General features: G+C 40.4%; 1 protein-coding gene across 3 annotated transcripts in view; it reads left to right on the top strand.

Moving 5' to 3' along the window:
* The window catches only part of RNF144B (ring finger protein 144B), a 202,103-nt gene extending 187,356 nt beyond the window's left edge, over nt 1-14,747 (top strand). For all 3 annotated transcript variants that reach the window (XM_017874253.1, XM_017874252.1, XM_017874251.1), the window contains exons 5-8: nt 3,298-3,502; nt 5,750-5,894; nt 9,477-9,566; nt 11,101-14,747. In XM_017874253.1, coding sequence (XP_017729742.1) covers nt 3,298-3,502; nt 5,750-5,894; nt 9,477-9,566; nt 11,101-11,241 — 581 coding nt within the window. In that variant the 3' untranslated portion in view covers nt 11,242-14,747. The remainder of the gene's footprint in view (nt 1-3,297; nt 3,503-5,749; nt 5,895-9,476; nt 9,567-11,100) is intronic.
* The last annotated feature ends 301 nt before the right edge of the window (nt 14,748-15,048 follow it).

Here is a 15,048-nt window from a genome sequence, read left to right as displayed (position 1 = left end):
AAAAAAAAAAAAAAAAAAAGCTATGTGGCGTTCAACTGTATGAATGTATATTATTTGCTCACTTACATAGAAATCTTATAGACTTGGCATAGCATGTTAACTTTTTACAAAGGTGTATAAATTTTTTATTGTACACAATGTTTTCTACAGGATAATGTATATGGATGCATTTTTAAATTTCTACTTAAATACACATTTCCATGTGCCTCACATTTAGAATGATAAAATCATTGGTTTGGAAAAGACTTTAAAAGTCATCTTGGACATGATGCTTTAATCTCCTTGATAAAATATCTACCACACAGGAGGAATAGTCCTTGTTTGAACTGGGTACTTGCTTGCTATTACCAAAAATAGCCACATCAGCTAAGATGCTTTCAACTGCAAGGAACAGAATGCCTGCCTAAAAGTGACTTAAACAGCAAGGGCATTTCAGTACCTCACTCATAAGAAGTCCAGAGGTGGGCTGTCATGGGTTTCGGTTAATTTATTAGGTTCATGCAAAAGTAATTGCTGTTTTTGCCATGTTTTTAATGTTTTTAACTAAAACAGCAATTATTTTGCACCAACCTAATAGCATCTCTGAATCACTTAGCTTTCCCTCAGAGTTGCAAGATTATTTTGATGGTCCAAGAATCATAACCTCACACAGTTGTGTCCAAAGGCAGACAAACAGAATGGCTTTTCTTTCCTACATATCAAGGTGGAGATCCAGTCCCAGAAGCCCCTTGGTGGACCTGCCTTTCCCTCTCATTCGTTAGAATCATGTCACATGTCCAAGAGTTAGTTTCATGGAATTGTGGGAAAGAATATCTCCAGAATGTCCAGATTTTATAGTGATAGGTCTTCTTCATAAGGAAGGTTCAGGGGGGTTGGGAGAGATGTAGAGTAGGTCTCTACAGAGTTGGCTAGAGTAGTCAATTTCTTTTTTGGATAGAGTCAAAATCTGTCTCTTAGTAACTCTACTATTGCTCTTAGTTAAGCTCTGTAACCCATTCCTAAGGAATAAGGACTTCTAATGAAGGAATTGTGTAGAAAACTGTAACGTTTTCCCTCTTTTTCTTTTTCTACACTCCTTTGCATGGTCCTTTATGTGCTGTCATAATAGTGAAAAATACAGAAGGTCACTGTTTTCTGTGGCTCAAACTCTTTCCTTGCTTTCATTGGACTGTGCCATAGCTGCACTGCACCATAGCTGCACTGCTTACTTTCTTTTTAGTAATTGATCAAAACCTATCATTGCTCCTCTATTTATTGTCTGTGCTTCCATTTTGTCACCCCAGATACCTGAAATAATAAGCTGGTAGAAACAAGTCAGAACTTGTACCAAGTAGTTTTAATTGATTAGAGCTACGAGAACAAGTTACATCCTTGTATCTTTTTAAGGTGATCACTAGGGATGCTATACATTTTAACAGTAATATGTGTTTTAGCTTTCCTTTCCGTTTTCCTTCTTTTTCATCAAACTTTTAAAAGACCTCCGATTTAGAAGGGATGCTAAGTAGATATTTGATATGGGAGTCTTTCACTCTAAGTTACATACTAACCTTCATTTCTTTGGGCTTAGTATTTGTGAAGCAGTTGTAATAGTTTGGAAGAAAATATTAAATGGTGTAGAAATAAAAGACCAAGACCTTAGATCCTATGTGTGCCACTGTTTCCTTGACTTCTTAAGGTTTTAGGGATCTTAGAGGGTCCATCTCTGTTGGGGTCTCAGCATCTGTGAATTATAGGATTTCCTCCTTGTGATTGCATTTGTGTGAAGGGCTCATTGTTCTTTGACCCCCACCCTCCAGAATTCCTAGATAAGACCGTATGTTTAAGGATGCAATTTTTGAATGAAAACTTATAACAAGATAGATCCAATTATTTCATTTCTAGGTGAGACATCAGTGGAGACAGTAGTTTACTGGAACATTTCAGACTTTCTCCTTGATATTGAATGTGTAGAATTATTAACTTTCGAAACTAAATTCCTACTTAATACCTTTATTTTCTTTTTGCCTCATCCTTTGGATTTGTTTGCCTCATGTGTGTACATTTCTAGGAATCATGAAATCATGAGCCCTAGGAGGTTTAAAACTAGAATCTCGTCAGTTCAAAATTTGCAAAATACATGAGTCCAGAGAAAAAAGGGGTACTCTACCCCTCACATAACATTTTTTTACATGGTATGTTCCCTTAAAGGTCATAGTATATGGAAAGAACATGGGGTCTGCTACTGAGTAAAAAAGAGATACCAAGCAAGATTTGCAAATCCTTGAATAAATGGCTGTCTATTCTCCAGCTCTACCTTCTTTCCTGCATGTCATATGGAACTAGCCCATGTGTTATGACTGGCTATTATAATGGTCTGTGAAAGTCTCTACCTTCTGTTTCTAGAACACGTGGGTCTTTTACACATTGTTCCTACCTTGCGTATTGGTGGGGGAGCAGAATATCCAAACTGACAGATAATCCGACTTCTTGGCTAAGCCACGCGCAATACTGTTTGGTCCCTCAACTATTTGATTATTTTCTTCCTTGTTCTTTAATTTCCTGGGAATGTGGAAGAAATCTCACTACCTGTTTCTCAGTGCCTGAAAAGACAAAGTCTTTTGGAAAATGCCTTATTAAAATTTGCTTTTATGTTCAGTTCTCTTCCAGGATAGTGCCCAAATAATTGTAGAAGGGATTGGCATTTTTGCTCAAAGGTGGGAAATATTCTAAAAGTTTTGTGAATTTTGTTTACAGAGAACACTTTTTATCTGTTCATAAAGGCAATGGTGAACTATTCCATTAGTACCTACTTGGAGAAATGTGGCAGGGACTAGCGACCTTGTAAATGATAGGTTTGGATCCATTATGAAGACTAAGAGTAGGAATCCTCACCCTTGTTGCATTATACTTCTATAAATGTCAGTTTAAAAAAGAGGGTAAATGGGGCAGGTGCAGTGGCTCATGCCTGTAATCCCAGCAGTTTGGGAGGCCAAGGTAGGCGGATCACTTGAGGTCAGGAATTCGAGATTAGCCTGGCCAACATGGTGAAACCTGTCTTTACTAAAAATACAAAAATTAGCCAAGCATGGTGGTGTGCACCTGTAGTCCCAGCTATTTGGGAGGCTGAGGCAGGAGAATCGGTTGAACCCAGGTGGGGGAGGTTGCAGTGAGCTGAAATCGTGCCACTGCACTCCAGCCTGGACAACACAGTGAGACTCTGGTTCCAAATACATTAAATAAATAAAAGGGCAAATGAAGGTGAGAAAGACTCAAACGTGAATCGGGCAGACCATCACATTTTCTTTCTTTACACTTTAGAAGTTCATCTGGACCCCTACCGAACATGGTGTCCTGTTGCAGACTGTCAGACAGTGTGCCCTGTTGCATCGAGTGACCCAGGACAGCCTGTGCTGGTGGAATGCCCTTCTTGCCACCTGAAATTCTGCTCGTGTTGCAAGGATGCTTGGCATGCAGAGGTCTCCTGTAGAGACAATCAGCCTATTATCCTGCCAACAGAGCACAGGTAAGAAAGGAAACTTTGTCTTTGGGATTATTCACTAGTTTTCTTAGAAACTCAACATACGTTACATGTAGAAGGAATTACGTTGTGATGGCGTTTAGAGATTGGTTGTTTTCTTGCAGAACTTCCCTGAGAAGTGTCTCAGAATTGGTAAGTTGCCAATACAAAAGCATTTCTAGTTGTTCGCCCCAGAAGAATCTTCCAGATATTGCTGGAATTAAAGTTTGCGTGAGTTTTGCTTTCTCTTTAGGTAGCAAGGCGCTGTGGTCTACTGGTTCTCAGTAGGAAATCGTGACTTGTCCCAGCTATTTGCTCAGATGCCGTATCTGCCTGTATTGGGATAGATCGTTCTTGTTGCTTGCAAAATGAGACAGAAATTTTCTTAGCTGACTAAATTGCCAGCTCATGATGTGTGACAGTCATATTAGAAAGAATGCAGGAATAGAAACAATGGTCCTAAATTCTTTCAGCACATAGAAAGGAGGGTTCTCTCGTGATACTTTATGCTCTTTAAAGGTTGAGATTTTGTTGTGATAGGAAGCAATTAAATCTGTACCTTTTTAGTACAGTGGGGTTTTTGTTTTGTTTTGTTTTGTTTTTGAGACAGAGTCTTGCTCTGTTGCCTAGGCTGGAGGGCAGTGGCATGATCTCGGCTCACTGCAACCACCGCCTCCTGGGTTCAAGCGATTCTCCTGCCTCAGCTTCCCGATTAGCTGGAGTTACAGGCACTTGCCACCATGCCTGGCTAATTTTTGTATTTTTAGTAGAGATGGAGTTTCACCATATTGGCCAGGCTGGTCTTGAAATCCTGACCTCAAGTGATCCACCCACCTACGCCTGCCTCCCAAAGTGCTGGGATTACAGACAGAAGCCACTGCACTTGGACGATACAGAGGGTTTTTATGGCAGCAGCAGTGCCCAGAGTGAGAGACCTCTGTGTTTCATTCCTGCTTTGCTTGAGGCTATAGTTGTTCTGCATCAGCAAGAACAAAATACCAGTGTTGTAACCCCATTGGCTTAATCACACAGTGCACCCAGAATGTGTAGAACCAGGCTTCAGGAATAGTAATGCTACCTGGCTACAATGCTGTGCTTGAATGTCAGAACAAACCAATGGATAGGAATAAAAGAGCTAATACACGTGCCACGCATGTGCCCTCTTAGCCAGATTTAAGCCAGTGTTGCCTGCATTTTCGTGGCCATAGCAGGAAGCTCCACGGGTATCACAGGGTGATGTAAAGAACTCAGAGGATAGGAGGATTTGCATTCTGACATTGTCACTTAGTATCTGTGTGTCTCATAGAAGTCACTCAGCCTCTGTGAGTGTGTTTCCTTATCTGAAAATAAGGGAAGTAAGACACAAGTTGAGCATCCCTTATCCAAAATACTTGGGGTAAGACGTGTTTCAGATCTCAGTTTTTTCAGATTTTGAAATATTTTCATTATAGATTTATTGGTTGAGCATCCTTACTCTGAATATCAGAAGTCAGAAAGGCTCCAATGAGCATTTCCTTTGTCATGTCGGCACTCAAAAAGTTTCAGATTTTGGAGCATTTTAGATTTCAAATTTTGGACTAGGGATGCTCAACCTGTAATAACTGTCTTATGACAATATGAGGTTACTGTTCATACAACATCTGATAATAGATTTGACAACACTCTGTGAATTGGATATGTCTGTGTGCTGGGTGGTACTTTTGATGGGCAGTAGCTAAAGTGTTACCTGGTGCTATTGCTCACCTATCCCTCTCTCCCACTCCAATTCCTATTGCTTATTTTCTGTGCCCCTTGGGGCTGTGAGCCTGTGTTGGTCTATTCGTCTGTTTGGAGAAGGTCTTTTTAAAGTATTGGACATTATTTTAAAGTGTTGATATTTGAGACCCCCTTCTCCATTTGTCTAAGGAACAGACCATTAGATTGTCTACGCCCAGTTTGGACCCTAACCTGGTTTCTCTGCTGTGTAGCCAACTCCTTGCTGTTCTTATTTAGGCAATGCATACTTAGGGAATGAAATATTAATTTGACAAAGTAGTGAGTTAAATCAGTGGTGGAAACTGTAATTATATAATTCACAGAAAGCCAAAATAAAGATTCTATCTTGTATGAGTTGTCTGTACATCTAATAATGTTTTTGCCCACACCCTGTCTTTTGGAAGTGAATTAAGCATGGATAACTATGAGTTCATTATCTAACCATCAGGAGCCCTGGGAATTCAACTGATGACCATTTCTCATCCATTTTGTTTCTAGAGCCCTCTTTGGGACAGATGCAGAAGCCCCCATTAAGCAATGCCCAGTTTGCCGGGTTTATATCGAACGCAATGAAGGCTGCGCTCAGATGATGTGCAAAAACTGCAAGCATACATTTTGCTGGTACTGCCTCCAGAACTTGGACGTAAGTGCCACCTAGGTTTGTTGTATGATTTTTTGTATACTGTACCTGCCCCACAGCCGATATCCTACAGATTTTCCTTTAAAATATTGAGGCGATTTCTGTCCTGCAAAAGGAATTTAGTTTTCTTAATGAGACTTCCTAAGCCTGCTACTTTAGATATCTAAAACATCTTTTGATGACCTTACATATGCCACCTTGGTGTTAAAGGCAAGCTTTTGTTTTAGGGGCATTTCTTGCTATTTGGACATTGTCTCTATTATGTAAAGGACTATTAGTGTCTTCATTTTATATTGCTGTTGTAACTAATTAGCACATACTTAGTGGCTTAAAATACCACACACAAAAAAATTATCCCACAGTTTTTCACTTTGGAAGTCTGACATAGGTCTTGCTGGATTAAAATCAAGGTGTCAGCTGGGCTGCATTTCTTTCTGGAGGCTCTAAGGGAGAATCTGTTTTCTTGCCTTAGAGGCTGTCTGCTTTCCTTAGCTTGTGGCCTCTTCCTCCATCTTCAAAGCCAGCAACATCAGATCCCTCACTCTCTTCTTTCTTAGTCATTGCTCCCTCTGACCACAGCTGGGAAAGGTTCTCTGCCTAAAGGACCAATGTGATGAGATTGGGCCCATCAGGATAATGTAGGATAATCTCCTTTATCTCAGGGTTCTTAATTTAATCATACTTGCAGAATCCCTCTTGTCATATAGGGTAACACATTCACAGATTCTGGGGATTAGGCCATGATATCTTTGGGAGGTAGTTATTCTGCCTACCACTATTAGGTTTTTTTCTTCTTTTTGAATTTAAAGAAAAATGGTTCAAATCAATGGTGTCTCTTAACTCTCTTCTCTCCCTCATGCGCTCTCTCTCTCTCTCTCTTATCTCTCCCTCATGCGCGCGCTCTCTCTCTCTCTCTCTTCTTTTGTTCATGGGCATGTAGCATTATCACTACTGTTTTGACACTGTTCCCTTCCCAGATCAAGGGGCTTGGCTTAATTTTTTCTCACCATTCATGAATCAAGTCTTCTCACATTCAGGTGCAGTTTTATTCAGCCCTGTGCCAAGGCTAATGGTAACTTCAGAGTTAAAAATGCAGTGCGAAGGGTTAGTGAGTAGGTCTTACTTCACTTCTGGTCTTTTAAAGTTTGGGGTAGCATAAGTTGTTTGTAGATAACACTCTGTTTTGGCAATTTGGACCTCTAAAATATGTCCATATCAGTGTAAGCCCTCAGTTACCATTGAGTTGCTATTCTTTTCTCAGCTCTTTGTTTTGATTGCTTGATTTGCTTTAATCCAACAAGTGATTTGTGTAGTGCTTTAGTTCAGACAAGCTTAGTGAGTAGTGAGTATGCAGTTAGCATGTAATGTCTGCTGGCCACCACCTGCTTGATTTTTAACTGAAAACTCGATATGTTGTTTAAGATGACATGTATGAATAATAATAATAACCTCCATCTTAGTGATTTAAGAAGAGGTATGAACTGGGGGGAAGAAAATGGACATTTTAGACTCTAGAAGTTCAGCAGCTCAGGTTGGAAGACATTTTCCATTTAGAAATTGATTTGTCATAGGCCCTTGAGTTACAATTTTGTTTGATATTTAAGACCTAGCACGCACCTAAATGAGTGATATTCTGGATAAGGATTTTACTGACTATACATCACACATGCATTACAAGTGAAAAACAGTTTTTTTTTTGTTTTCCTTCAAGTTTCACCAGAATATTAATTGGGTTCATATCCACAAGGAGGCCGAGCCCATGAGGTTCTCTTTAGGAGGCCAGAGTGTAAGGGAACAATTATGTGCACCAGATCTCCATCCTTTGGCTGAAATGTGTTCGGGGGATGCTGTTGCAAAGAACATGCTGTTCTGTCTCTTGTGCTGTTCTGGTTCTGGAGATGAAATGGTGCAGATGTTAAATGGCTGAATATACATACTTCAAATGTTGAAGCATCTTTTTTCTGGTGACTGTTTTCTAAGATCTCATTTTCAGTTTTAGCCAGGGGCATTGGATTGTTGGTAATGATGTTTTTCTCTACGCAAGTGGAGTTCTACATCAGATGATGGTGTGGATCTCTGTTTATAGAAAGGTGTGAGAGCCTGGGGCCAGGACAGGGGTGACTGTCTAAAATCCAGGCCTGAGACCGACACGAAACAGGAATTTTGAGTGTTGTTGGAGTTGAGCTTGTTCCTGCCTTGATTCTCATCCCTGTAGTTTCAGAGGATGAGTTATGCTTAATTGTCTGCTTTAGAATCCTATTCCTGTCCATAGCCTTAGAGACTTGAGCTGTTCAGTTATCTCTTTCCTCTCCTGTGGTTTCAATTTCCACTCTGCACTCTCTCAGCATATCCATGCATTCGACTGTGTCACATTTAAACACAAGTAAATGTTTTTCTTAAAGCCTGCATCTTTTCCTTACTATACCCCTCTATTTATCTCTCCTTTAAAAGCCAAGCTTCAAAAAAAGCCTAATCACCTCTTGCTACTGACATTACTTACCTTCCAAACACTGCAATGTGCTCGGATGGCCACGTAATCACACCCCGACTGTACCCCTTTCCCAGATTTTGAGTGATTTCTTACTGGCAGAATCCAATACTACTTGTTCTTAGTGTACCTAGATTCTCTGCTGCATTTAACATCTTGACCACATCCATTTCAGTGATACCACCTCTGTTGGTTTCTCTTCTACCTTTCTGGTCATATCCCAGTTCCCTTTCTAGCCTCTTCCTCGACCCAGTCTTAAATGCCTGTGTTCAGCAGCCTCTTTGCTTCTCAGTTTACCCCTCTTCCTAGTTAATCTCAGTCTCTTCTATGGTTTCTTCTATCCCACGTACACTGATACCCAATTGAGACCCCTTTCTCCATTTGTCTAATGAACAGACTATTAGGTAGATGATCTACACCTAATTTGGACCCTGAGCTGGTTTCTCTGCTGAGGTTCAAGTTTTGTTTTGTTTTGTTTTGTTTTTTCAGTGTAGTTCTATGTGATGAGCTGCCTTTTGAACAGCCCTGCTTGGATGTCTCAACCATCTCTCAAGTTCAACATGTCCAAACTTGTCTTCCCAACAAGCTCCATCTCTGTGTTGTCACTTCTCTCAATAAAACCACTGCCTTCTTTCAACCCAACCAGTTTCCCTTCTCTGTGATTGCTTCTCCTTGTTTCTCTCTAGTTACTTTCTTAATATCTTAGGACTGTAACTTCCTCTTCTCCATCCATCCTCAGTCACTGGCATGTTCTCTCTCCTGGTTTGCCACACCAGCCTTTCAGCTGCCTTGTTCCTGGTCTTCCCATTCCATTGTACCTCTGCCAGAGCTAGCTTGCTAAGATAAGTAGTCAGGTCGTTATGACTCTTTTTTTTTTCTTTTTTAAAATTAATTGAGATTCTTATTGATTATGATCTGTTTTCACTTGGTGATTTACAAAACTACCAAGATAAAGATTATGGGCTTGGAATTCTAGAGGGAGTCACTGATATCACCAGAGAAAAACTTTGCCTTCCATTTGGTGATCTCATGTGGTTTGTATTCATTTCTCAATTTAAAACTGCATATTTACTGAAACCAATCTTTTTATTTTTCAGAATGACATTTTCCTCAGACATTATGACAAAGGGCCATGCAGGAATAAACTTGGCCACTCAAGAGCGTCAGTGATGTGGAACCGAACACAGGTACCCTGACCTTACAGGGAGCGTGACATAGACCAAAACCGTGATGGCTTAAAGAGTCCCTCTATTCCTCTTCCCTGGACTGTTCCCTCCTGGGAGGTCCCATCTCAGCCTGGGAGCTTCTGGAGAGTGCCAGGGCAGGACTAGGGAAAAGTAATGGGGTAACTACCTAAAGTTAATTCATGAGCACAGTCTCCTTAAGGACAAGTGGAGGAGCAGGGGCACCAGAGCTGCCAGGCAATCAACAGTGACATGCAGAATGCAGGCAGATATTCTTTCCTCTTGAGAAACAGTGGAATGACTTTCCTAAAGCCCTTTAAGGCATATTACCTTTCAAAGGCCTTGTATTAGTCTGTTCTCACACTACTAATAAAGACATACCTGAGACTAGGTTAGTTATTAAGGAAAGGGGTTTAATGACTCACAATTCCACATGGCTGGGGAGGCCTCACAGTCATGGCAGAAGGCAGAGGAGGAGCAAAGTCACATCTTAAATGGCGGCAGGCGAGAGAGCTTGTGCAGGGGAACTCCCATTTATAAAACCATCACATCTCATGAAACTTATTCACTACCACAAGAACAGTATGGGGGAAACCACCCCCATGATTCATTTATCTCCACCTGGCCCTGCCCTTGACACATGGGGATTATTACAATTCAAGATGAGATTTGGGTGGGGACACAGCCAAACCATATCAGGCAGTGCTCTGAAACCCTGTGAGCCCTTCCTGGAGCTTAGATCCCTCTGTACATGCCATTGTGTGTTTATGTGGCAGGTTCAAAAGGAGTCATGGTTTATTTTTAATAGTGTTTTATATTTATTAAAGGCCGTGTTCCTTTGGAGGGAGTCAGTGCTAATATCCTAGTAATCATTAACATCTCCATGAGCTAGTTGAGGAAATTCAGGTAGAGAGAGCACCAACACTGATAATTCATGACTATCCTGAACTTGCGACAGCTTGAGTTGGCATTTGGATGGTTTCCATCCTTGATATGGTCCTTTGTATCTCTCTGGCTTCTCTCCAATTCAGATCAATCCTGGGCACTAGCTGAAAGATCCCAGAAATGTAACTATTCTATGTGCCTGAGATGATGTCTTGTTCAGGCTGCTATAACAAATGACCATAGACTGGGAGGCTTAAAGAACAGAAATTTACTTCTCATAGTTCTGGAGGCTGAGAAGTCTGAGGTTCAGGTGACAGCATGGTCATGTCCTAGCAAGGGCTCTCTTCCTGGTTTGAAGATGGCCATTTTTTTTGCGGTGTCTTCGCACGGCATAGATCCTAGAGAAAGGAAGCAAGCTCTCTGGCATCTGTACTCGTAAGAGCACCAATCCCATCATGAGGGCCCTGCCTTCATAAACCAACTAGCTTCTAAAGGCCCCGTCTCCAAATACCATCACATCGGGGATTTAGGGTTTCAACATTGAGCTTCAGGGGGACACAAACATTTGGCCCACAGCAGATAGTATAGTTGGAATAAGTATACATATTGAAATACTTAATTGCTGAAATATGCTTTTCTTTGAAATTTCCAGGTGGTGGGGATCCTCGTAGGCTTGGGCATCATTGCCTTGGTTACTTCACCCTTGTTACTCCTGGCCTCCCCATGTATAATCTGTTGTGTATGCAAGTCCTGTCGGGGCAAGAAGAAAAAGCACGACCCGTCCACAACCTAAAGATCTCTGTGTTCATTTGCCCCAGATGTGTGAGTTACGTGAGATGGCACAGTGATGAAGCCCCATTTAGTGACCTTGCCTCCTTCTCCTTGCCAACTTTGAAAGTGCCTCTGTGTCCAGACTTTGAACTTGCCTGCCCGCCTTCAGCATCAGGAAAGGCCAAGTCCTGGGTGTGAGCGTTCCTGTGTAACAAGAACTGGGCTCAACAGTCCAGCTGTGTCTATGGAGCATGTCGGGAGCTTTGGGGTTGCTTGAGATGAATGAACATACCATTTTATCTTCCAAAGGACCTCACTGGACTGTTCAACTTCCAGCCAAATTCAAGGAGCTTGAGGGAACATTTGATATAACAAGTGTGTTGTCATGGTTGGCAACATAGAAGATAACCAAGAAGCCAGGGCCTGTTCTGTGTTGATTTGACTACCACGAGAAACACAGGGGAAACATGATTGAGGAGAAGGATAAGACTGTGTGAGGAGAAATCCTCACAGGAGCTGTAAAGCAGGCTGCTGATCTCAGCAGTTGATATAGTGGTTGTGCCTCTGCTGGCTACTGGGTGTGCTGTCCCCAGTGTTCCCGCTGTGATTTGGCAGAAACACAATAGGTTTCTCTTTGTGTGATCGAAACTGCTGTGCAGAGGGAGTTGCCCCTTCCCAGTAAAAGAGTTGCAGCCTGTTAAACAATATGGTCTAATTCAGTGTCTCTCCCTTGGCAAATGTAAGTTTTCTAAGTTGGCCAACTTGTCTCTTACAGCCGGTAGCTGTGGTCTACAAAATCGTTTCATATGAAATACGGGTAGAGTGGTAGAGTTTCAAAACTTCCGTCATAGATAACTGGGACCTTTCTCAGGACCTGTGTTCACATACCCAATAGATTTGGAATCGGGCCTAAGAGTACACATGGAGAGTAAATATTAAAGTGTATATTATGTACATCTAGAATCCATGTGACTTGCAGCCTGCCTGTAGTTTCTATCCATTGAGCATGCATGGATACACCCAATAGTACACACAAAATAAATGTTTACTTAAGAGCCATTCTATCCTTCTGTGACTGAAATGGTTTATTGTAAATCTGCCTAAAGATTTTTTTGCATATTATATATGTGAATTTTGGTTGTAAGTTCATAACTTACCCAAGGGTATAGACTCATAACTCTTTTAAAACAGTACTTAGTACAATATCCTGCCATCTCTGTTTGTAAAACACGAATTGATAACCGAGTCATTTACATATTTTCAAACACAGAGCAGCTCTTTTCTCAGCATAATTTATTATTGCTGTTTCAGCATCTGTTAGGACAGTCTGAATACTTTGTTACAAGGCACTGATAAAATAGCAACAAAAACATGTAAGAAATAAAATAGAAATGCTTTATATATTTTAGTTTAAGTTTATATATCATCTCATTGTGACTTATTTTTTCCATTATACCATTAGTCAGATTTGAATAACGAGGTTTTGAAAGGATAAAACCTTTTCTCCAATGACAGGATTACATAATTGCTATTGACAGTGTAGCCTGGTGCTTCATGAGACCTATGCTAAATGTTACTGTAGAGTTCTTGAAGCCAGGGATACCATATCAGGAACTATTCAGGATCTATGATATTTTCTGAGGTAACTGGGTAATAGAATATCAAATTGCTGCTATCTTGGACCTATTATTAAAGGATGATGCTTTGCCTACGTAATAGGATATATCCTAAGGGGATGTGTATATTTAAGGAACTTTAATTCATGTGTATATATTGATATCTGATGTATTGTAGTACATCAATTGGTCATGTACATTTTAATTTACACATTGTATAGAACATAGATGAGAACTCTGGGAAAACCTGGGAATGGCAACCAACCAAAATCATTTTTAATCATCTATTAGAAATTTCTTAATATTGTGTCTTTTTCTTTTGAAACTCTAAACACTTCAGAGAAAAAACACTGTCTTCTATCAGTGTAGTTCATGTTAGTATAATTATAGATTTACATATATTTGAACAGTTCATTTGCTTTGTTTTACACATAGCCTACTGCCTCATTATAGGTAAAAGGCATTTATAACTGCTCAGGGGATTACAGGAACTCAACTGAAACTGAATTTTTGTAACAAGAATGTTAATAGTGGCGATGTCCTCTGTCAGTAAACTCTTGAAGCTTGGTGCCACAAAGAGTCTTTTACATGGGGACTGATTTCAAGTAACCTAAAATACTGTGTTACCAGAGGAAGAGGTCCCGAATTTGGAGTGAAGATGGAAGAAAATAGATACGCTGTTTCCTTGGAAAATTGAAGGAATTTGCCGCCTTACAGAGATCGTGTCACCGAATTAGCTGCTTATTTTTTTTCGGCCAGGGCTGTGGAGTGGGGGTTGTTTGTCAAACTGATTTTCAATAACTGGATTTAATTTTTTTTAACGTTGAAAAGTGCCTGAAAAATGGTAAATTCTTAAATGTGTGAGATTGTCAGAATCCACAAAACTAGGTTGGTTAAACATATCTGGTGCATCAAAGGGCATGATGCAAACCAATCTAGAGACTGTTTATAGAGAAGAGAGCTAGCAACTTTTTGTTTCTTTGGACAGGGTCTCCCTTTGTCACCCAGGCTGGAGTGCAGTGGCATGATCATGGTTCACAGAACGCCTACCTCCTGGCCTCAAGCGTTCCTCCCACCTTACCCTCCTGAGCAGCTGGGACTACAGGCGCACACCACCACACCTGGCTAAGTTTTGTATTTTTTGTAGAGATGGAGTTTCTCTGTGTTGCCCAGGCTTGTCTCAAACTCCTGGGCTCAAGCGATCCACCCACCTTGGCCTCCCAAAGTGTTGGGATTACAGGTGTGTGTCACTGTGCCTGACAGCTGACAATTTTAACTGGCAACTTTGATAACAGAGGCTGCTATTCTTGTTTTAGATAATTGGCCAGTGCCAGAGTTTACTCTTGCCTCCTTTCTCAGTCTGCCAGCTTTGTCCTTTCTGAGTGATTCTCTTTCTGTATTAGGGATATTTGGATGCTATGGCAGGAATCTTTTTGTGTTTGTAGTCCATTTGCAATAGAAATAACAAATCCGTCCCCAAATTGTAACCTGAATGTAATAGTCCAGCATCCAGAAATCCTATGGAATGTATTAGCACAACATCTTACCATTGTCCCATCTAGGAAATTTTTCTTATTATGAAGTAGGGAAGTGAGGAGGAAAGCCATGCAGAAGCAAATGTTAGAATCTTAGGCATCCTATTTGTTCATGCCGTGGGTATTTGCTTTGGACTTGGAGTCTGTACTTTGAAAGAGGCCTTTGAAAAACAAATAATGCAGTGTGAATTTTCTAGTAGCGTGCTTCATGAAAATATTACTTATCCAGGTTTGCAAATGTACATGTTCATTTGAATGTAAATCACCATTTCTTGGAACCCCACATTTTTTCTTAAAAATTATTCTGAATCTAAGTATGTATTACTTTAGCCTTCCCTACACAGTACTTATAAAAGACTTTTCTTTCTGTTCATGAATGGATGCCTTTATGTGATATAGAGTCATGTGTGTATGTGTAGCTTTAAGGGCAATTTCAGAAATGCATTAGATGAATGACATTTTATAAAGCGATCACAATTGATATATACAGGCTATGATGTCTCATGTCATGATCTGGGAAGTTTTATGTATTTTTAAAAATTGCTATTGTGTTGTATTTTTCCAATTTTTGGAGAAGAAAATAGGCTCTCTAGCCACAATAAATGTGAGCAGGAAATCAATTGTGTTAACCTTTGTTGCGCTGCACAATTCTAGGCATGTTCAATTTTATCCTCTAAG

The sequence above is a fragment of the Rhinopithecus bieti genome, unplaced genomic scaffold (assembly GCF_001698545.2).
Source record: "Rhinopithecus bieti isolate Rb0 unplaced genomic scaffold, ASM169854v2 scaffold_8309, whole genome shotgun sequence".
Classification (NCBI taxonomy): Eukaryota; Metazoa; Chordata; class Mammalia; order Primates; family Cercopithecidae; genus Rhinopithecus; species Rhinopithecus bieti.
Note: the sequence above shows the minus strand (reverse complement) of the source record. Positions and strands in the feature narration are given on the sequence as shown.